At 38.3% G+C, this 23,259-nt stretch overlaps 1 protein-coding gene across 1 annotated transcript in view; it reads left to right on the forward strand.

Annotated features, from left to right (window-relative positions):
- Positions 1–2,756: 2,756 nt before the first annotated feature.
- The window catches only part of LOC125362471 (protein SET-like), a 90,140-nt gene continuing 69,637 nt past the window's right edge, over positions 2,757–23,259 (forward strand). Inside the window, exons 1-2 of the mRNA XM_048361311.1 lie at positions 2,757–2,961; positions 10,084–10,124. Of these exons, the coding sequence (XP_048217268.1) occupies positions 2,757–2,961; positions 10,084–10,124 (246 nt within the window). The remainder of the gene's footprint in view (positions 2,962–10,083; positions 10,125–23,259) is intronic.

The following is a 23,259-nucleotide window of genomic DNA, read 5'->3' on the forward strand; positions in this document are numbered from 1 at the left end:
GAATAGTGCATAAGCCATAACAGATGATTTGGTGATAATATTTTATTCAAGAAAATATCCAGGGCTGGAAATATGGCCTAGTGGTAAGAGTGCTTGCCTCAAGAAAATATTCACAATTTACTCTATCAAACCTGTAAAGTAAACGAAGATCACCTTATTCCATGTTGAATTATTCAAACTGAAACTTCAATTGCAGAGATATATTGCGTTATTCATTTTTAGACTCATCTTACTCCAACTTGCCAAGTTCTAAACAGCAACTGCTTCTCAGAAATGTTAATTATTCAGTATTTGAAGTCTGTCAAAATATCATTTAGGCATTTCAGCTTCCTTCCACCAAGATTTTTGTTCCACTGTACATTAAGAATTGGAAAATAACTCAGGGAGAAATACAGTCAGAGTGTGATAGTCAGTCTCACTCAGTACGCCTTCTCTCCAGGATTTTGGCTGTGCTTGGCTAGTTTGTTAAAGAAGCCAGGTGTAAATCCCATTATTTTTCTTCCTGGTTTTCATGAAATTGCTGGCTTGTCTACATCAGAGTAACTGTCAGTCAGTTGCCAGACTACCCATGTTCTAATTCAGTGACACTTAAGACTTAGAAAGGAAGCCAAAGTAGAAAAGAGAATGCAAGTTTTTGAATGAACACCAGTGAATCTGCCCTCTTTTGAGAATTAAGGCACCTCTGGTTGGTGGATATGACAGGAATCCTTGAAACTGTATGCATGTGTGCTCCCCCTGCTGTGTTTGTTTGCTGATATATTTCCAATTGTAATTTTTCATATAAAATTATTACTATGTAGGCAAAAATTATACTAACAAAACTAAAATTGAAAAAAATGTGCACTTCTGTTTTTGTTGATTTTGCTTTTTTTTTTTTTTTTTCTGTAGAGAGAGGATCTTGCAATGTATAGGCTAGCTACAAAGTCCGGGCAGTTTTTCATGTTCCCATTCCAGCCTCTTACCACACTAAGTCCCTTCCTGTGTTAAGTTGAACAAATTTCTCTGTAAATGATCAAATTCTCTAAATATATGAGACATCCAGACTGAGAAAATTCATTTTTAGTTCTAGAAAATGAGGCTGAGCCATTCCAAGTAAGCCCAAAGCAGCTTGACTTAGTGTGAGACCCACTCCCAAATTAAGGGAAGAAAAGTTGGCAGTGGGAGCAGTCAGCATGTTCTTGCTAGCCCAAAAGTACAAAGGTTACAAGAAGCAATCCTGTCCATTGTGGTGTTTAGAAAGCAGAGTTAAGTTTTAAAATGAGGAATTTAATAACTCTTGTAGGATGGCACAAAGTTCCTGGAATGCATGCTGGCGATTGGATGCTGATCTGGAAAACAGGATAACAGAGTTAAACATTAATGTCCTGCTAGCCCAGTATACAACAATTAAGTGATAAATGATCCAATTTCTGTATCCAGACTTTAGAGTGATTTTTTTTCCTATTTCTATATCAAATATTGGCCAATTATGTAATATTTCAAGTAGGTTATCTTTTGTTTCTGTTAATGGCATAGGTTTTATGCGACCCGTACACTGCAATTCTCATACTTTTGAAGTGACAGAGCTTGAACTCAGGGCTTTCTGTATTCTAGTCAACGGCTCTTCATTGGACAACATTTTTGGTTTGGGAGTGTTGCTTTTCTTGTTTTTCTTTTCTTTTGGCTAATTTTCATTGTTGTTTTTGTATCAATTTGGAAGAGATAATTGGATTAAATAAATACAATAGTGATAAGTATAAGCAAATGATCCCCCATTTAGGTAACTTTATATGCAAGGAGATAAATTACCTGACAAAGATAATGTAATAGAATGACTCAAATAGGCATGTATCCTATGAAACAGTAGAGATGCCATAACTGATCACTGGTTCAGCACAAGTAGCTTTGAGAAGAACTTGAGAAAAGTACTTATTATAGAAAATTTGAAACAACAACAACAACAACAATAAAAATAATTATGGAAGTCACAGCCACAACTCATTTTAAGGTCATGCTGAGATGGGATACAATGCAATACTAATGGTGAATGTTAATATTAACTGTAATAGTCTAACCTGTCCTTTCAGTCATGCAATCACAAATGCAGTTTTTAACTAAAAGAATTAATGAGTGGACAAGGAGAGTGTCATGATAACCAACGGTTAATTTTTTAAATAGCATTAATCCAAAATTCACTATTGAAGTTCAAGTCAAAAAGTAAGAAACGGAGGGAAGATGGCACTGCCTCAGTAAGGAGGCACCCCAACTAGCTCCAACTGATTAGTGAGCTGGGAACTCCACCACCCAACACCCCATCAAGAATCCAGCAAAGGGCTGGGGATATAGCCTAGTGGCAAGAGTGCCTGCCTCGGATACACGAGGCCCTAGGTTCGATTCCCCAGCACCACATATACAGAAAACAGCCAGAAGCGGCGCTGTGGCTCAAGTGGCAGAGTGCTAGCCTTGAGCGGGAAGAAGCCAGGGACAGTGCTCAGGCCCTGAGTCCAAGGCCCAGGACTGGCCAAAAAAAAAAAAAGAAAAAAAAAGAATCCAGCAAACCCAATAACCAGAAGCAACAGAGGAACTCAGGAAACAAAAAAGAAAAAAAAAAAAAGAAGAGCCTGTAGCTTCCAAGGAGCCAGAAAATCTCTGGGGTTACCCCTCTCCCACCCGACAACCTTGGCCGGCCCGAATAGGGCCAGGCTGGGAAAGGGGACCAGCAAACCAACTGCTGAAAAGTCATGCCAGGAGCACAGAGTCCAGACAGCAGGAGATCCATGGACCCCAGAATTGAGTGCAGACCAACAGCGACACCGGAGCTGCGGGACCAAATGGCCAGGATCGGATGTAGGCAGCAGGGGAACCGGGCAGCGTGGACAGGGAGAGCCAGGGACACCATGACCAAAGACCAGTCACCAAACACCAGCACCACATCCCCAAGGAGCCCGCAGCAGCACAGGATGCTCGTACAACCCGAGACCAGTAAGTCCCCCATTAGCACCCCCCATGGGAGACCAGCTCTAGCAGAGACCCAAGGCCTGCAAGGGGGCTAGAACTCCCTCCCTCCCCCTCCTACCCCGAGGGAACGAAGGAGTCAGCCACAAGTCAGGGGGCAAGGGGCCCCTGCAGTCTCTGGGAGGACACAGGAGCCAGCAGAGGAGCCAGAGCCAACCGCACTGGCCTCACCCCTGCCCCCTCCCCAACAGGGGCCCAGGGACCGGTGGGTATCGGAAGCCCCTCTTGAGGCACCTGGTACTCGTGGACTATTTGAACAGCAGTCACAGGCCCACTGAGCCCGAACACATGCGCCCCTTGCAGCTGAGGCACAGTCTGTGGGCACCAACCCACGCCCAGACACTTGGCCCAGCTGGGGCTTGCGCACACCGCCCCCCCCCCCACAGCGGACTCGTGAGAGGGCACAAGCACCCCCCAGCAGCTCGGGGCAGCATGCCCCCGGAGGAAGCACTGGATTGCACATGCACACCTCCCCCCCCCACCGAGGGCCAGTGTGGGCCAGCGTGCTAGCCCTCCAGCAAGAGGATCTCCTGCCCAAACCGCCACAGGAGCTTTTCTCAGGTGGGCGGTGCCCCGAGCAGCTGCGCCCGCTCTGGAGGGCACACTTCACAAAGGTGGGGAGGGCACCCCGGCAGCAGCACCCTCTCTGGTGGCACACCTCACACAGGTGGGCAGAGCCCCCGGGCAGCAATGCCCACGCTGGTGAGTGCACTCTGCACAGGTAGGCAGGGCCCCCCAGCAGCAGCGCCCACTCTGCTGGTGCATCTCTGAACAGGTGGGTGGGCTGCCCCTCAACAACACCGGACCCAGAGCAAGAGCCAAACTGAAACCCAGAGCCAGGACACAAACTAGTCTCCCACTGATGAACCAGCTTAAACAAGCACAAAGTCAAACCAGGGAAGACACCCACAGATGTCCAGATGCACAAATCACAAAGAAATATAACAAGATTTGTCAAAGGGCAAGCCAACTTGCCAGCTCCAAAAAGCAACACTGTTGAAGAGGAGATGGAGAATAAAAAAAAAACATCAGAGGCTTTGTTAAGAGAAATGATGGAAAGCTTCAGAAATGAAATCAGAAAACAATTCCAGGAGTTCAGAGTAGAAGTCTCAAAGGACATCAAAGAAGCCAAGAAAGAAATGGAAGCAAAAATGGATACAGTACAAACCTCCATCAAAGAAGACCATAACATCCTGAGAAGTGAAATGCATGAAAAACTAGATTTAAAATACAACTCTTTAAAGGAAGAAATTTTCACGATCACAGCTGGTCTGGCAACCATAAATAGCTCTCTGACATCCATAAACTCCTCAATTGAATCCACACCACAAAGAATTGACCACATGGAAGCCAGAATCTCTCTCGGATGATGATGCAGCCGACAAGAACCAGAAAATTACCACACTCCAAGAAACAGTAAAGCTCCAGGGCAGAAGAATCCAGGAGCTAGTGGACAAAGACAAGAAATATAATCTGCGCATAACTGGAATAGAAGAAGGAGCCGAATATCAGAGCAGAGGGCTTCAAAATGTTCTCAATAAAGTGATTGCAGAAAACTTCCCCAATCTCACAAGGGACCCCATCCAGGTAACCGAAGCCTATAGGACACCTGGAAGACCAGACCCCAGAAAAGCCACCCCAAGGCACATAATATTCAAGACTTCAGATCTCAAGAATAAAGAGAAAATTTTGAATTCAGTCAAAGCAAAGAAAGAAATTTACTACAATGGGAAGAGGATCTGAATAACAGCAGACCTCTCCACAAAAACCTACCACGCGCAAAGAGAGTGGAAGAACACCATCCAAGTTCTACAGGCCAACAATTGTCAACCTTGAATAAAATATCCAGCGAAGTTGGAGTTCACATTCGAGGGGAAAACCAGATCTTTCCATAGCAAAGAGGATCTAAAGGAGTATGTGAGTAAAAAACCAGCCCTACAGCGAATTCTAAGAGGGGAATCCCACCCAACAGAAATTGTACAGGACACACAGACAGAAACAAGAAGAAACTACAATAGCCAGAGCCCAAGAGAAAGAGCAGCTCACTAAAGACAAGAAAAAAAGGAGAGGAAAAACAGGCCAGCAAGAAAATGGAAGGAGAAAAAATACTCTTATCCTTGATCTCTTTGAATATAAATGGTATAAACTCTCCGATGAAAAGAAGTAGACTGGCCAAATGGATCCGCAAACAAAAAGTTGCCATCTGTTGTCTGTAAGAGACCCACCTTACAGCAAGGGATTAAAAACAGGCTCCGAATGAAAGGATGGAGAAAGATCTTCCAAGCAAATGCACCTACCAAAACGGCAGGAGTAGCCATCTTGATCTCAGACAAGCTGGACTTCTCATTAAAAGCAACTCAAAAAGACAAAGAAGGTCACTACATTTTTTTTTTTTTTTTTTTTTTGGCCAGTCCTGGGCCTTGGACTCAGGGCCTGAGCACTGTCCCTGGCTTCTTCCCGCTCAAGGCTAGCACTCTGCCACTTGAGCCACAGCGCCGCTTCTGGCCGTTTTCTGTATATGTGGTGCTGGGGAATCGAACCTAGGGCCTCGTGTATCCGAGGCAGGCACTCTTGCCACTAGGCTATATCCCCAGCCCCACTACATTTTAATACAAGGAAAAATCCAGAATCAAGACATCACTGTGATAAATGCATACTTACTGAACAAAAGAGTTCCTGCATATTTCAAGCAAATTCTCACATAACTACAGAACAAGATAGACCCAAACACAATCATAGTGGGTGACTTTAATACCCCACTCTCTCCAAGAGACAGATCCAACACCCAGAGGATTAGCAAGGGAGCTGAGGACCTAAGTAACACCATATTCCAAATGGATCTGACAGATCTATCCAGGATCTTCCACCCTACAGAGACCCAGTACACCTTCTTCTCAGCAGCACATAGATCATACTTCAAAATAGACCATGTCATAGCCCACAAAAAGAACCTCAGCAAATACAAAAGTATTGATGTCATCCCATGTATTATATCTGACCACAGTGGAATAAAGGTAACCCTCAATAACAACGGTTACCACAGAGGCTATACACATTCTTGGAGGCTAAACCCCACACTGTTATCCAACACTTGGGCTACAGACCAAATTAACCATGAAATTAACACATTCATAAGCCACAATGACAATGAAAATACATCATAAAGAAACCTATGGCACACAGCTAAGGCAGTACTGAGGGGCAAGATCATCACCCTCAGCACTCACATTAAAAGAATGGAAACAGAGCAGGTGAATAATGTCACGATGAAACTGAAACAACTAGAGAAACAAGAAATGATCAAATCTAAAATGACTAGGAGGAGAGAGATCACAAAGATTAAAGAGGAGATAAATCTGATTGAAAATAGAAATACCATTAAACAAATAAATAAGACTAAATGTTGGTTCTTTGAGAAAATAAATAAAATTGACAGACCCCTCACAAGACTTACAAAAAAAAGAAGAGAAGAGACTCATATACGTAAAATCAGGGACACCACCGGAAAAATAACAAGTTCACACGATATTCAAACAACCATAAGGAACTAATTCCAGAATCTCTACTCACTAAGAAACAATAATTTTACAGAAATGTATCAATTCTTAGGGAAGTATAAACTTCCCATACTGAACCAAGAAGAAATAAATCAACTAAATAAACCAATAACTTACAGCGAGATACAGGGGGTAATCAAGAACCTCCCAACAAAGAAAAGCCCAGGCCCAGATGGATTCACCAATGAATTCGATAAAACCTTTAGTGAAGAGCTAATACCAATACTTGTCAAACACTTCCGTGAAATAGAAACAGAGGGAGAAATCCTAAACTCATTCTATGAAGCCAAAATCATACTCATTCCCAAACCAGGCAAAGACCCAACAAACAAAAAGAACTACAGACCAATTTCACTAATGAACACAGATGTAAAACTCCTCAATAAAATATTAGCTAACAGGATCCAGAAATTGATCAAGAAAATTGCACATCATGACCAAGTAGGCTTCATCCCACAGTCACAAGGATGGTTCAACATCTGTAAATCAATCAATGTAATTCACCACATAAACAGAACTAAAATCAAGAATCTCAGTCGATGCCCAAAAAGCCTTTGACAAAATACAACACCCATACTTATTAAAATCTCTGGAGAGAACACGAATAGATGGAACATTCCTCAAAACAATAAAAGCCATAGACAACAGACCAACTGCTTACATCATATTAAATGGAGAGAAACTTAAATCATTCCCCCTAAACTCAGGAACAAGACAAGGATGCGCACTCTCCCCACTTCTTTTCAACATAGTGCTGGAATCCATAGCCATAGCAATAAGGCAAGAGGAGGATATCAAAGGGATCCACATCGGCAAGGAAGAAATCAAGTTATCCCTATTCGCAGACGACATGATCTTATATCTGAAGGACCCAAAAAACTCAGTCCTCAAACTCCTACACCTAATAAACCATTGTGGCAAAGTAGCAGGATACAAAATCAATCCACAAATGTCAGCAGTTTTTCTATACACCAGCAATGTACAAACAGAAAAGGAAATTATGGAAACAATTCCATTTACAGTAGCCAAAAAAAGAATAAAGTACCTAGGGATCAACCTAACCAAGGATGTGATGCAACTATTTAATGAGAAGTATAAAAATCTAATAAGGGAAATCAAAGAAGACACAAGGAGATGGAAAGACCTCCAATGTTCTTGGGTAGGCAGAATCAATATAGTGAAAATAGACATATTACCCAAATTGTTATACAAATTCAATGCAATTCCTATCAAAATCCCAGTCACATTATTCACTGAAATAGAGAAAGCAATCCATAAATTCATATGGAACAGCAAAAGACCTAGAATAGCCAAAGCAATTCTAGGCAAAAAAAAAAAAAAAAAAAAAAAAAAACAGTGCAGGAGGTATCACAATACCAGACTTCAAGCTCTACTATAGGGCTATCATAACACAAACAGCCTGGTATTGGTATAAAAACAGACCGGAAGACCAATGGATTAAAATTAAAGATCCAGAAATAAAACTGCAATCTTACAATCAGCTGATATTCGACAAAGGAGCTAAAGACCTACAATGGAATAAACATAGCCTCTTCAACTACTGGAGCTGTGAGAACTGGGCAGCCACATACAGAAAACTAAAAGTAGACCCAAGCCTATCACCATGCACCAAGATCAACTCAAAATGGATCAAGGACCTCAATATCAGACCTGAATCCTTGAAACTAGTGAAGGACAGGGTAGGAAAGTCGCTAGAACTTTAGGCACAGGAAGGAACTTCCTGTATAGAGTCCCAGGGGCACAACAAATAGGGGAGAGTCTCGCAAATGGGACTACTACAAAATAAAAAGTTTCTGCACAGTTAAGGATATAGACACCAAAATAGAAAGACAGCCAACCATATGGGAAAGGATCCTTACCAGCACAGCAACAGACAAAAGCCTAATATCTGTCATCTACAGAAAGCTCAAAAAACTAAGCCCCTCCGAGCCCAATAAACCAATTAGGAAATGGACAAAGGAGCTAAAGAGAGACTTCACAAGAGAAGAAATAAAAATGGCAAAGATACATATGAGGAAATGTTCATTATCCCAGGTAGTAAAGGAAATGCAAATAAAAACAACACTGAGATACCACCTCACTCGAGTTAGAATGGCCTATACGCTGAACACAGGCAACAACAAATGCTGGTGGGGGTGTGGGGAAAGAGGAACCCTTCTCCATTGTTGGTGGGAGTGCAAATTAGTACAACCACTTTGGAGAACAGTATGGAGGTTTCTCAAAAAGCTCAATATAGACCTACCCTATGACCCAGCCATACCACTCCTAGGCATCTATCCTGAAAAGCCGGTCCCAAGCTATCAAAAATACATTTGTACTTCCATGTTTATCTCTGCACAATTCACAATAGCCAAAATATGGAAACAACCCAGATGTCCCTCCACAGATGAATGGATCCAAAAAATATGGTACCTATACACAATGGAATACCACATAGCGATTAGAAATGATGAAATATTGGTATTTGCAGGGAAATGGTCAGAACTTCAATAATGTTGAGCGAGACAAGCCTAGAACACAGAAAACAAAGGGGCATGATCTCTCTGATATATGACTGTTAAGAAGGGGTGACAAAGAGACAGTAGAGACCAGGTCTGTGAAACCAAAAACTGCTCGTCAAATGGTATTTCCCACAGGATTGGGGCAGCGACCTAACATTATGTAACTAAAACAACTACTCAACATACAAAGGTCAAAAATTGACCTCTCAGTGGAATACAATAGCTCAAAAACTATGTATGTACGTTCATATAAGACTACTGTCAACATATTGTCTAATATTGACATTACATTTAAAGCCCCAGGCAAATTTTCTTGGGCATAGGCCACATGACTACTGTATATGTTCTTGGTACATTTTGTATTGTATATATGTCTACCTGACCTAGAGAATGGAAAGAAAAACAGGGTGTAAGATATCACAAGAAATGTACACACTGCCCTTCTATGTAAGTGTAACCTTTTTGCACAACACCTTATCAAAAAAATTTTGTTTAATTAATAAATAAATTAAGAAAAATAAGAAACGAATGAGCATTCTCACTATAGCAAGCAGTCCTAAAAATCACTGTATGCTTACATTAGTGAAGTGCGACAACATGCACACTTTTAACACTAGTGTAAATTTTAATTATGTATATACGTGTGTAATATATGTATACGCATATACAATGTATAATGTATAACATATCATACAATACTATATACAATATAATTTATATTATAACATATTATGTATAACTAAGATATGTGTGATATACATATGATATATAGTACATTCTCGTTTATACATATATATTTATTAATATATTAATGTGTATATGTACATAAGCATTTCTAGTATAAATATGTTTATATGTGTGTTTAATTTCAGTATACATTCTACTTTACGCATAGATATGCATATATATTCCTTTTATAGGGTCTTACAGAACCTAATATATATGTGTTCATGCATGTGTGTAAATTTGTGTATGCCTGTGTTGTACCACTTTTTAATCATCTTTATCAGAAGATCTTAAGTTCGTCTTACATGACTTCAAAAAGCATAAGGTAAGACAAAAATCTCTCTTTGTATATTTTACTGGCAGTAATATATAACTGCCAGCAACTCAGTGACTGGAGTTTTGTGGTTTCATATTAAATCAACTTATATTGCCTATGGGAAAGAGTTAACTCATATGTCAATCTTTGCAGTTTTAAAATTGATCAGTACATTCAACTGAATGAAGAATGGCATGTTCTCTCTCCCTCATTTTCCTATAAACAAACACTCTACTGAAGCTTTGGGAAATGTCATTAAGGGCAAAGGGATGGGGAAAACAGAAGAATTTATTTAAGTAAAATATACAAAAGCTTTACATATGACTTCACAGATATTTTAGAACCCATTTGTCTAGAAATTTAAAGTGATCAAAACTAGTACATTAGCTTTAGACTGAGTAATTTATAAGTAGTTGAAATGCATTATACATAGTGTGGAGTCACCCTATACTGGGGAAGAGTACTAGTACACTAAGCCACTAATGTGGGAAGAACCCTCATGACCTAACTACTTTCCCATAAGGCATAACCCCTTGACATTATCACAATAGACATTACTGCAATGGATAAATGGATAGGGGAACCAAAACTCAGATCTGCTCAACTTTCTGTTCATGTTGCAACATATTTATATATTTGAAACATTAGAGCATTTATATAAAAATAAGAGTTTTATTTACTAAAACTGTGTGCTTGATATTTTGATATTTTCAAGAGCCCAAATGTTGGGGATTATTATGGCCTTGGGGGAAGGCTGCCCATCCACCAGCCTTGGGACAATGGAAATCCCTCCCACCTTCTGGCCTCCACCCCTTGGGAGGTGAACACGTGCCTGCCACCATGATGGGGTTGTCCCACCCACAAAGGAAGTTTCGTGATGTCACTTGATGGACATGGTCCTTAGCCTATGACTGGCCCTTTGGCCAGCCCCCTTTCTTTCCCACCATTACTTCTATATAAGTGCCTTTCCATATTAAAGTCTTTGAGACGCATCCCACCACCACAGCGTGTCCCTGATGCCTTCCTTTTCGCCCCCGCTCTTGGTAACATGTGAGGGGACTGGGGGGAGGGGGAGGCTTCAGCAACCTTTCCTCAACTTAGTGCAGGTCTATGTGAGTACGCCTTTGGCCTTCCGCTGGCGGAGGGCAAGGCTGAGTGCTCTTTCATAGTTTTACGGGGTTCACCATTCTCCCCGTGGGGTAGGGGAGAAGGGGATCGTTCAGATCCCGACATCCGACACCCAAATACTTACTAATTCACTTCATTTTACCATTTAGTAATTGAATCAAATGTTCTTTGTTACATTCTGGATATTAATCTTTAATCTGGTTCACAATCTGGAAGTGGTCTTTTGATTCTGGAAATTGTTTATATTGCTGGGCAGAAGCATGCATATTTGGTAAAATCCCATTTGTCAATACTTGCTCGTAGAGATACAAGCATTGTCTTTCTGAATAATTGAGATTCTTTTACGAAAAAAATGTCTCAAATTCTGAAGGGCTTATGGAATTGCATAGTTTTATCCATCTTTTTATGGAAGGCTTATCAGATTTTATATCAATTGAAATGATAGCCATTTACCTAATACATGTTGTTTATGTTTGTGTATTTATCAGCTGTAAATAATAGAAAAATAACAGCCATATTTTTCTATCTAATAACAACTAGTAAAACTTAACCTTTTTTCTCCTGAACTCTCACTTGAGATTCTATTTATTCAGATTTTAGTGAACAACACTGGTGGCTTTATTAGTATCATATATATCCCTTATACACCCTCATTGGGTTTTAAATTCCAAGAGATTAACTTTTTGTCTAGGAAGCTATTTCTGAGCTATACACAAATTAATGTCTTGTTATACATTTAATTCAATTTAATGCATAGCTTTTATTGAAATATATTTTGGAAACTGAAGAAAGAAATACAATTAGTGTTTGAATATATTGGTCCTGAAACTGTTGTTCCACTAACTGTAGATTAAAATATATATTTGTGCTGGGTGCCATTGGCTCATGCCTGTGATCTTGACTTGGCGACTCAGGAGGCTGAATGAATTCTGAGGATCGCAGTTGAAAGCAAGCTTGGAAAAGTCCTTGAGACTATTACCTCCAATTTTTCTCCAAGAAAGCTGGAAGTGGAGTTGTGGAGCACTAGACTTCATCATAAAAGTTCATAGGCCATGCCCTAGGCACAGAGTTCAAGCCTGTTTCCAGGCTTTTTCCTTGTAATTTCAGAGAAATCATGTTTTGTTGTTGTTGTTGTTGTTCCCTTCTTGATAGATATTAAACTCTATAACTTGTAATTAAATGTTATGCATAATAATGGAAAAGGAATTTTATTTTTTAAAGTTAATTATAAGCAAAAATAAGAAAGTTACAAAGGTTGTGAATTTGAACAATGTACATGATATGTATGAATGCAAATTTCAGAATAAAATCTTCCTTATATAATACTTGTACTAATACCCCCAGAAATTAAAAGTAAATTATTGTAAGTGCTACTTCATGTGGATGGTTACTTTGATTATTTCCCTCAATTAATTTTTTTCCTTAAACCTAAAATGCAAATCACTAAACATACTTTAGTCAATAGCTGTGGCTGCCTAAAAGAGAGAAACTAAGTCAAATAATTATGAAAGAGGGAAAATTTATTCAAACATCACCTTCTAAAATAAACTTTACTTTGCTTCTGTATAATCGAAGCAAACAAAAATCACAATCAACTTTGCATCTTTAGGTAATAGTTATACTAAATAAAAAGCCCTGATTAAAGCTCACATTCTAGTTGATGTATGCTGAGTTCTTTTTTATTTTATTTTTTAATAATTACTTATTTCTTGTCAAAGTGATGTACAGAGGGGTTTCAGTTTCATACGTAAAGCCATGGGTACATTTCTTGTACTATTTGTTACCTCCTCCCTCATTCCCCTCCCCCTCCCCCTTTCCCTCTCTCCCCATGAGTTACGTGACTTTGATACGTGACTACGTATCAATGAAAACATCCATTTCCAAACAAAAATTGCTCCAAAAATCTCTAATTTGTATGAATCACTAATGACAAAAAGCATTGCCCAGTTTTCCTCCACCTTCTTTAATCTGGTGTAGAGATTAATAGCCATGCATGAGATACTAGCTTCTTTCTATTTAACAAAAAGAAGTCAGGAGCTAGGATCTATCCGCTAGGAATTCAGTGTAGTGCTCATAACTGAATATAGAAATAAAATTCCATTCCCTGAACTCTCCTAAGTCCCTAATCACCTCACCCTCAATAATACATTTCAAACACATCTGTAAACATATTTTACCTAGTTGAATTTCTAAGATGTGTCTCAAGCAATATCACTCCTGCAGACAGCTAGCTTCTGAATGTTGCTTCCACATGAAACCCTATCTTAGATTCTAGGAATGGTTTTATTGTTTGTTTAAATATATTTTTATTGTTATTTTAGAGGTGATATAAAGAGAGGTTGAAGTTACATGGGTTAGATAATAGAACAGTTCATTTCAAACCATGTCTCCCCTTCCCTTGCTTGATGGTATTGTTTTTAACACTGACTTACAAACTTCCTGATATGTTAAGAAGAGATGAATTTCTTATTTGCAAGCTTATGTAATCTTAAAGTAGCAAAATTTAGAGAAAAATAAATAATCTATATTCTACATTCAATACCTGCCAAGAACTTATTTCTAATATGTGTATTGTAATAACTTCAAAACTCATCTTTCAAATACTAATTCACTGACTGATAGATTTCCCCCTTACTTCTTTTTTTCCAGTTTCAAAAATAATGATCCTGGTTAAAATACTCACTGCAATATTCAATGAAAATCACAAGGTTAGACATCTTTTTCATCCTTCTGATCTTATGCAGAGAACAGTCAGATATTGACCACTAAGTATGAGGTTTTTTGATAGATGTTTTATTTAAGTTAAGAAAGTTGATTTCTGGTCTGGGAATATGGTCTAGTGGTCAAGTGTTTGCCTCCTATACATGAAGCCTTGGGTTTGATTCCTCAGCACCACATATATAGATAAAGCCGGAAGTAATGCTGTGGCTCAAGAGGTAGAGTACTAACTAACCTTCAGCCAAAAGAAGCCAGGGACAGTGCTCAGGCCCTAAGTCCATGCCCCAAGACTGGTAACAAAAACAAAACAAACAAACAAACAAAGTTGATTTGTATTCTTACTCTTTGGTGTATTTTATTCAATAAAGGATTTTCTATTTTGTGAAATGATTTTTCCATCTGTTGTGATAACTGTTTTGTCATATATCCTATTGATCAAGTCCATCATATTAATTGATACTCATATCTTAAATACCATAAGTATTTCTCTAATATATCTTGTATCATTATCAGTGTACAAAAAGGTGGATTCAGCTTGTCAGTGTCTTCTTGGTAATTTTTGTACACATATTCCTATCAGACATTATCCTGTAGTTTTCTCAGATATGTTTATCTATATTTGGTATCAGTATGCAGTTTTCTTGGTCAATCTTTTGGAAAAGTATATAAATAACTCAATGATATCCAAGAATCTATAGTTGACACTCTGGGAAGCACTTTGGAAATTTCCTCAGAAAAAATAACAAACCTACGAAAAACAACTAAACATAGAGCTCCCCTATGGCCCAGCAATACCCTACTTGAGCATTATTCAGAAGATTGCAAATCAGGATACAGTAAAGTCACTTACACAACCCTGTTCATTACCGAGTAATGAACCACAGCCAAGGTATGGAAACAGACCAGAAGCCCCATTTGGAAGGAAGCTAAATGATTCCACATATGCAGAAGCTAGATCTAATTTATAAATATTCAAGTAAATACATGTGGTCATGTGAAACATACACACACACATATGTATATATATATATATATATATATATATACATATATATTAACTGAAGTATAATATATGCAGGAGAGAATTGAAATTCCTCACAGTAACTAACACAAAGTGCAACAAAATGAATATCAGGAAACTGGTACTTGAAATATGTGGTAGGAAAGTCAAAAGAAGGAGTTAGGAAATGAAGAAAGTAAGATGAAGGGAGAATGCAGAAACAATATTCAGCATATCCAGGCAAAACAAGGAAAATTGAGGGTACAGGTGGGGATGGAAGGGATGGAGAAGAATGGGGAAGGGATGACATCAGTCAAGATGCATTGTACTTATTAACTGATTTGTTGAGTGGTGATACCTTTGTAAAACTATTTAGAGACAATAAAATATAATTTAAAGAAATCATGCAAAGGAAATAATCTATGGCTGACGTTGATGGAATAGCTATATGACCCTGGATCTTTACTGTAAAATCAATACTTTCCCTAATACAATTGATCTTAGGCTGCCTAGCAGTATGACATAATTTTTGCCAGACTTTGTGCTTTGCTTTAATCCTAGGAATGAGTTTTTGAATTGACACTTAAAGTTTGTCTTTCGGACAGCTAGTTGTCCTGGTGGAGAAACAAAACTTCTAATTGTTATAGCCAAGCTATCATTGTTTTATTTTCTAGGGTTTGAATTCACCTCTAATGTGATGTGCTATCTTCACAGGCAGTGAACAATCTCTGCAAACATTAGCACTAGATTGGGGAAATGGGTCACTGATATTGTAATAATAACATTGTTTTCAAGTTGGTCACAAGGCAAGAATATTAAATTCTAGTAATCTCATTATCTTTGTTTCATTGAAGACGTTGGCTCCTTGTCAGAAAGCAGAGAAAAGCCAATCGGGATGCAGTAATTTTGGCTGGTCATGCCTTACACAGAGCTAACTTCTAATGACTGATGCTGTGTGGAGTAAATAAGCACTGACCACCTAGAGGAAATTTAGTCTCTGCAATATAGTATGCATGTATGCATGTATGCAAATTTACATGTACATTATGTAAAATTCTCCAGGTCTGCCCTTCACGGACTAATTGTAGTCCTTGAGTGGGAGATAGGAGGGAAGGCCCACGATTGCCCAGAGACTCTCCTAAATTGGGTGGTCCTAGGGAAACTTATGGCTCCAGTGGCATAGTCTTTCACTTACAAATTTTCTTTTGTATAGTTCCCCCATTATCTTCCAGTCTTGACCCAAAAGCTTTTACTGATTAAAAAAAAAGAGCTTTTTCTCTATCTTTGAAATGATCATGTTTTTGCTTTTGTGTTTGCTAATGTGTTGTATTACCTTTATTAATTTATATGTGTTGAAACAGCTTTGCATGCCTGGAATAAATCCCATATGATCATATTGTAAGATTTCTGTAGTTAATTATTGGATTTAGTTAGCCAGGATAAAGACCCAATGGAATTTTGCTCATCCATTAGAGAGAATATTATTGTACCATTTGTAAGGAAATGAGAAGACTTGGAAAGAATTATATTAAGTGAAGTAAGTCAGGTCCAGAAAAACAAAGGTTATTGCATTACTTCACTAATGAGTGGTAGATATAATGTGCCTATACATCTATAAGTAAACACATTGGATGATATTCAAGCAGTTCTACATTAATTAACTGAATTATAATAGATGCTCTGGACAGCTAAAATAATTCAACTTTTTTGAAAGGCTAACTCAAAGCCCAACAAAATAAGCACCAATTAATCAGCACTTTCAAGGAAAGGGAAGGGGGAAAATGTAGACAATGAAAAGGGGAAGGGGAAGAGTGCAGTCAAGAATCCATTATATATAGAACAAAGTTGGGAAACTTAAAGAATAAGGTAGGTGATAGGGGGTTGTACTCACCACCTGACTCATATAATTGTAATCGCTCTGTACATGACCTCTATGATAACAATAAAGTAAATTACTTTCAAAAGAGTTTTCCTTTTGGTGTTTCCATATGCACATGTCATATACCATTTAACATGGTTCGCTGATTCTTCTTTTTTCTCTTCCTTCTTCTTTATAGGTTTCATTGTTTTATTTTCATGCATGTAAATAACATATTTCAGTAATCTTCACCTTCAATACAGTGTGCATTCTCTCTTCCAATTTCTGCTGGAGTACATTCCCAACCAGATCCACTTTACATTTCTGTACTTTCTTTTACAATTTTTTTTATTTTATTTTGTGCTAGTGGTTATATGGCTTGAACTCATGGCCTTACACATTGTTCATGATCTTTCTTTTTCCTCATAGCTAGCACTATACCACTTGAGCTAAAACTCCAGTTTCCCTTTTTTGGTAATTACTTGGAGATAAGAGTTTCATAGACTTATTTACATGAGCTGAATGTGAACTGTGATTCTCCCATGGCAGCCTCCACAGTAGCTAGAATGACAGACATGAGCTACTGGCATTCACCAGCTTTGTCATTTATTTTAAAGAGTAAGCTACCACTTATGAGAGAACACATGATAATTGTCTCTCCGTATGCTCATTTGTTTAACATGATGATATTTGATTTCAGTAACATGATATCTGATTACAAATAACATAATTTTATTATTTGTATTTGATTAGTATTTTGTATGTGTGTGTGAGTGTGTGTGTGTGTATGTCTGTTTGTAGGCATGTATAGCATTTTTTTTTCCTTATCCATTCATCATTTACTGAATACCTAGGGAAATTTCCTATTAAGTTATTATATAAATAGTGCTGCTACAAACATGAGTGTACAGGCATTTTGACTATGTATTGACTATCTCCCTGAAGATATGTACTTACACATAATATATTAGAATCACATTGCAGATTTATTTTTTACCTTTTTTTTTTTTTTTTTTTTTTTTTTTTTTTTTTTTTTTTGGCCAGTCCTGGGGCTTGGACACAGGGCCTGAGCACTGTCCCTGGCTTCTTTTTGCTCAAGGCTAGCACTCTGCCACTTGAGCCACAGTGCCACTTCTGGCCATTTTCTGTATATGTGGTGCTGGGGAATCGAACCCAGGGCCTCATGTATATGAGGCAGGCACTCTTGCCACTAGGCCATATCCCCAGCCCCTATTTTTTACCTTTAAAAGAAACTCTAAACTGATTTCCATAGAAACTATACTAATTTGTTTCCATGACTACACTCTTTCCTCCCACATTCCTGTCCCCAAGTTTTTTAATTTAATGCCATTCCATCTTTCAGTTCTTTAGCTTATGATCTAAGTATATTTGAGTTTGTAATTAGAAAAGCAATATGTATGTCTGTCTGTTCAAGAGTATTATCCATAGTCTTCTTCAGTAGTTTCAATGTTTCTAGTCTTACATTAATACACATATTGTAAGGTTATTAGATAGAAATCCAGTTTCACACTTCTAGAATAATATTTTATGGGATGATTTTAAGTGATAAGAATTCACACTTTAGTGGTTCTGGTTGTGTCATATAGTAAAACTGGCTTAACTAATTTTGAACCCAACTAGACATGGGAAAATGGGTTCTTCATGTACAACTACCGGCTTTTATTTACACTGTCTTGTGGCATGGAGTTGGAGGGATATCATTTAAATAATGATTTATTATTGCTTTCATCAAAGCAGGTCTGGGAAAAATATAAGAATGGTCCCCTTGTGAATGATACATGATTATATTTCTTTTTATTCATAATTAGGTGATCAAAATACTGATAACGATTATTCAAAATTAAATGGATGTGAGATATTTTGTCTTACACTTGAAAGAAATAAAAAGTGATTTGACTGGACTGGCAATGTGGCTTAGTGGTAGAATGCGTGCTAGCTAGCATGTATGAAGCCCTGAATTTGATTCCTTCAGCACCACATAAACAGAAAAAGCCAGAAGTGGCGCTCTAGCTCAAGTGGTAGAGTGCTAGCCTTGAACTAAATGAAGCCAGGGACAGTGCTTAGGCCCTGAGTTCAAGCCCCCGAACTTGGGAAAAAAATAACTGTCGGGATAAAAAGTGACAGATTTAACATTGCTTTCTTTCACAGCATATCTAGGAAAGAAAAAAAGATAAATTACAGTTTATTCTAGTTTCACTAGGCAATGTTGAAACTGACAATCAAATACCCTTTTTGAAATTAAAGTCTCATGTATCCAATTTGCTTCTATAGATATTTAAAAAAATATTATATAGTCAGGAATACTTTCTAAATTATCCCTTTTTAAGTCTTCATGACTAGTAAAAGCAGCGTCATACTTTTATGTAATTTTTATAAGACACAGTGATCAAAACATTTTCTAGAAAATCATATTTACTGTATTTCCCTAGAAGAGCATGAATTTAAAAGATGTAAATGTTAATGGGTCAATATTTTTTTTTTAAATCTAAAAAAAATATATGTCTTTTACTCAAGTAAACATAGTCAATTAATAGTGTCTCACATTTGAACCTACTTCAAACTGAGGAAGTTTTGTGTTTTGTGTTTTTTTAAATTGGAGTATATGGAAATCCCTTTAGTCCTTTGGTCGGATCTATTTATTTATTTGAACACAGAAATGAAACCAACTAATTCTTTTCATTTAATTCAATTTGAATCCTTCAGTTATGATCAATGTGAACTACAGATTCTCATCCGAGTACAAGGCCACCTATGAAGAGGAAGCATGATAAATCATCTAGAGGCATCTCAAGGCAACTGACCTTGCCATTGGCCAAGCCCAAATCAGTGTAATATTTTTAGTGCATTTTTCATTAAATATCATACCTAATAAGCCAGAGCCTTGACCAGATATTTGGTAGCTAAGTAAAATTCAGAACAACCTCATATCTTTAGCTAATATGAACATATCCATATAAATATGACCAGTATACAAGAAAAGAGATGAAATTTACATTTCACTTGCTATTTTCTCTTCTCTTAGTACTCTGCTTCTAAATAACTCTGTAATATTGGCAATTACATGATTCATTGTACATTAGGTGAACTTTTATGATTATGTATCAAAAATGTAGATTTTTCTGGAAAACACATTCCATTATATTTGAAGTGGTCTTTTCTATGGGATTATTTTAAAGAAAGTCTGACAACCCATAACTAGTGAAATGTTCTCAAAAAATTGTAGTAGTTAGGATAGGCTCAGCACTATTCTGCGTTTCTCTTGCAAATGCAACTTCAAGAAATAAGCTCAAGTTAATTACATTTTTATTCAGAATGTGAGTATGCATATGTATGTATGTATGTTTGCATTGTGTGTATGTGCATACTTGTGTATCTATGCATATATGTATGTATGTATGTTTATGGAGTGTGTTTTTCCTTCTAACATTTTTTAAATGGATAGCTGCATTTAACATTGTAACTGAATTCTTGTAATTATTTTTCAAACTTCTTGCCAGTAAATGTATCTTGAAAATATTTAACCTCTGTGGATAATATATGAGTTTTCCTTGTTTCTTTTTTTTAATGGAAACATCATCAGCACTGTTCAAGAAACAATACTGGCATAACTTTGGGTCATTTTTTAAAGATTCTTTCTCACATGTTGTTATTCTACTAACCCAAATCCCTACATATCTTTTTAAAATTACACTCAGGGATATGTAGTTAAAATCTTTTTTTTTTTTTTTCAGGCAGGAGAGAAAGTTTGTTACCGAACTGCTGGCCTGTGGCCAAGATGATCCATGGCCTGAGAGAAGGGAGAGAGAGAGCGATCCTCACCCAGCCCTGCCTTATATCTAGGGCAGGGGCAAGGGGTGTGGCCAGGTGGATTAGGATGTAACCTCAGGGAAAGGGTAGGTAACTGCCTCCAGGTCTGCAGGTTACCCAGGTAACTGGGTGGAGACTTAATGAGGTGGGGGCTTCTACATGGAGCCCTCAGGGAGAGGACCTTACCTTCCAGCCTTTTAATACTTATGAAAAAGGATGAAGACTCTTTCTGGCTGCTTCCTGCTGGCAAGGGGTGTCAACATTAGGGGTAAAATGCAGAAATTTGGCCCCTCCTGTAGAAGGCGAGCAGCAGAGTCCCTTGGTGGTAGATGCCAGTCCTTGAATGAAGCCTGGAAGAAGTCTCATGAGGCAGGGGCTGGACAAAATATTAAGGAAAAAGGAAGGGTTTAGGACACAAAATTAAAAATTGGATGACTTGGACAGTTCTTATACTCAGGCGTGGACATTAGATGGACATGCTACTATCTCTTGATCCCCTGGCTCTGATTAATTTTGAAAGGGAAAGACAAAGTGACTCTATTTTGGATGCAATCATTTTCCTCTTACTCCACTCCATGATACTTGTTCCCGGAACTGGCTGAGTACCAGTGGTCTAGGTGCTTGTTGCTGGGATGGCTTGCCCCCGTTGGCATTCACAGGATTTGAACTCAGGGCCTGGGCACTGTCCCTGAGCACTTCTGCTCGAGGCTAGTACTCTGCCACTTGAGCTCCACTTCCAGCATTTGTCTGGTAAGAGATAAGTCTCTTCAGCCATGCTTCCAGCCTGGCTCTTTGCTGGTTAGTTGGGAGATGGAGTTTGAGAGATTTTCTGCCCGGGCTGGCTTCGAACTGCAATCCAAGGCGTCTTTGCCACAAAAGCCCTTTTTTATTTCCAATTAAAACAACAAGGAGACCAAGGGGACTAGAGCTTACCTGTACCTTGTCAAGAACTGACCAAATACTTGCCAGAATTCTGCAATGACAAAACTCAGTAGATGTGATGAGTTTTAGCACAGATATATAGCTAGATGGACATACTAACAAATGACATTTACACATACATACACACATACACACTGTGCACATAGGTTTTACAGCATGCAAAAATGAATTTCAGCAGTAGACTCTTTCGGAATTCCAATAGTAAATGACATTTTTTGTCCAATATTTTAGAACCACGTGGTCGGTTAGAAAAACAATTTTGCTAGCAAACAACAATTTTCAGATTATAAAATGGAGAAATCATATTTTGATAAACTCTAGTGGGATGCCATGTTGAGGGGGTTGGCAGGAGGACACAAACACACTAATAGAGAACACGTGGCATGGCATAATGGTGCCTGAGCTGATGCCTGTTAAACCCAATATCCACCACGTGGTCAATGCTAGAGAAAAGAACTTTTAGATATTTTTGCTGACAAAGCACATTGGTGGTCAAGCCTCAGTATCGGAGGTCTGTGAAAAGAGGCAGCTTTGTGAGCAAGGCACGTTATCAGGATGGTACGACTTGGAGTTTTTATAAAGTAAGCAAGTAAGTAGGTAGATGAGAGAGGGAGAAAAAGGAAGAGAAAGAGAGGAAAAGAGAGAAAGAGAGCCTGAATATAAGTGACTTCTGGCCATTTACAGTGGCAAAAACTATCTGAGCGAGTATTTCGAGCAGGCCTCATTGCACTGTCAAGAGGCGTGCTAGCATTTTCTAGGCTTGGGTGTGACTGTGATGCAAAACGCAAAAAGCACGGGAGGGAGGCACCTGATGAGTGGATGAGCATACTGGGCAGAAGGGGCAGAAGCGGCGGACAGAGCAGCAGAGAACCAGAGCAGCAGCAGTTTCACTCACCAGGGTAGACAAGTGGTGTGGAGGTGGATGTGGATGTGGAGGTCAGCAATGGTATTAGTAAAAAGTGCCAAGTGGCGACTCGCAACAGTTTGGTTCGCAGAAAAAGGGCCGTCAGGACTGGGGATACTACCAGAAAAAGAAGAAAAATAGATGGGAATTCCACCTATCCTGACTCTTAAGCCCCATCCAAGTCACAGCACCATATATGTTAGGTTTTTAAAGTAGGTAGCCGGTAAAGGAGAACACCACGCGGTATTCAGGCAGGAAAGAAAGTTTATTACCGAACTGCTGGCCTGTGGCCAAGATGATCCATGGCCCGAGAGAAGGGAGAGAGAGCTGTAGTTAAAATCTTGACATATCAATGGACATATATCTTAACAAATAAGCAGGAAGTTTTCTTTCGTTAAATACATATAAAATAATATACTGATAAATATGAGTAATATTCTCGTTCAACTTTCCATCTTTTTCCATTACAAGTTCTATATAGTTGATATATTTTCTTAATGAAAAGTAAATAAAAAGTACAGCTTAGAAAATTGTCATAATATGTTTTGTGTTTCTATACTGAAATGTTACAGACCAGATGATTCATTTTAAAAAAGAAGTATTTATTCCTGCAAATCTATGATTGCTCAGAGCCCACGATGAAGGAAATAGTACTTGGTGAGACCTTTCTTGTTGCATTTTAGTATGACAGGAGGCAGAAAGTACAAAGAAAAGATGGAGGGAAAGTGAGCAGACATGGAGAGAGAAAGAGAGAGAGAAAGAAAGA

The sequence above is a fragment of the Perognathus longimembris genome, chromosome 13 (genome assembly GCF_023159225.1).
Source record: "Perognathus longimembris pacificus isolate PPM17 chromosome 13, ASM2315922v1, whole genome shotgun sequence".
In the NCBI taxonomy this organism is placed as follows: domain Eukaryota; kingdom Metazoa; phylum Chordata; class Mammalia; order Rodentia; family Heteromyidae; genus Perognathus; species Perognathus longimembris.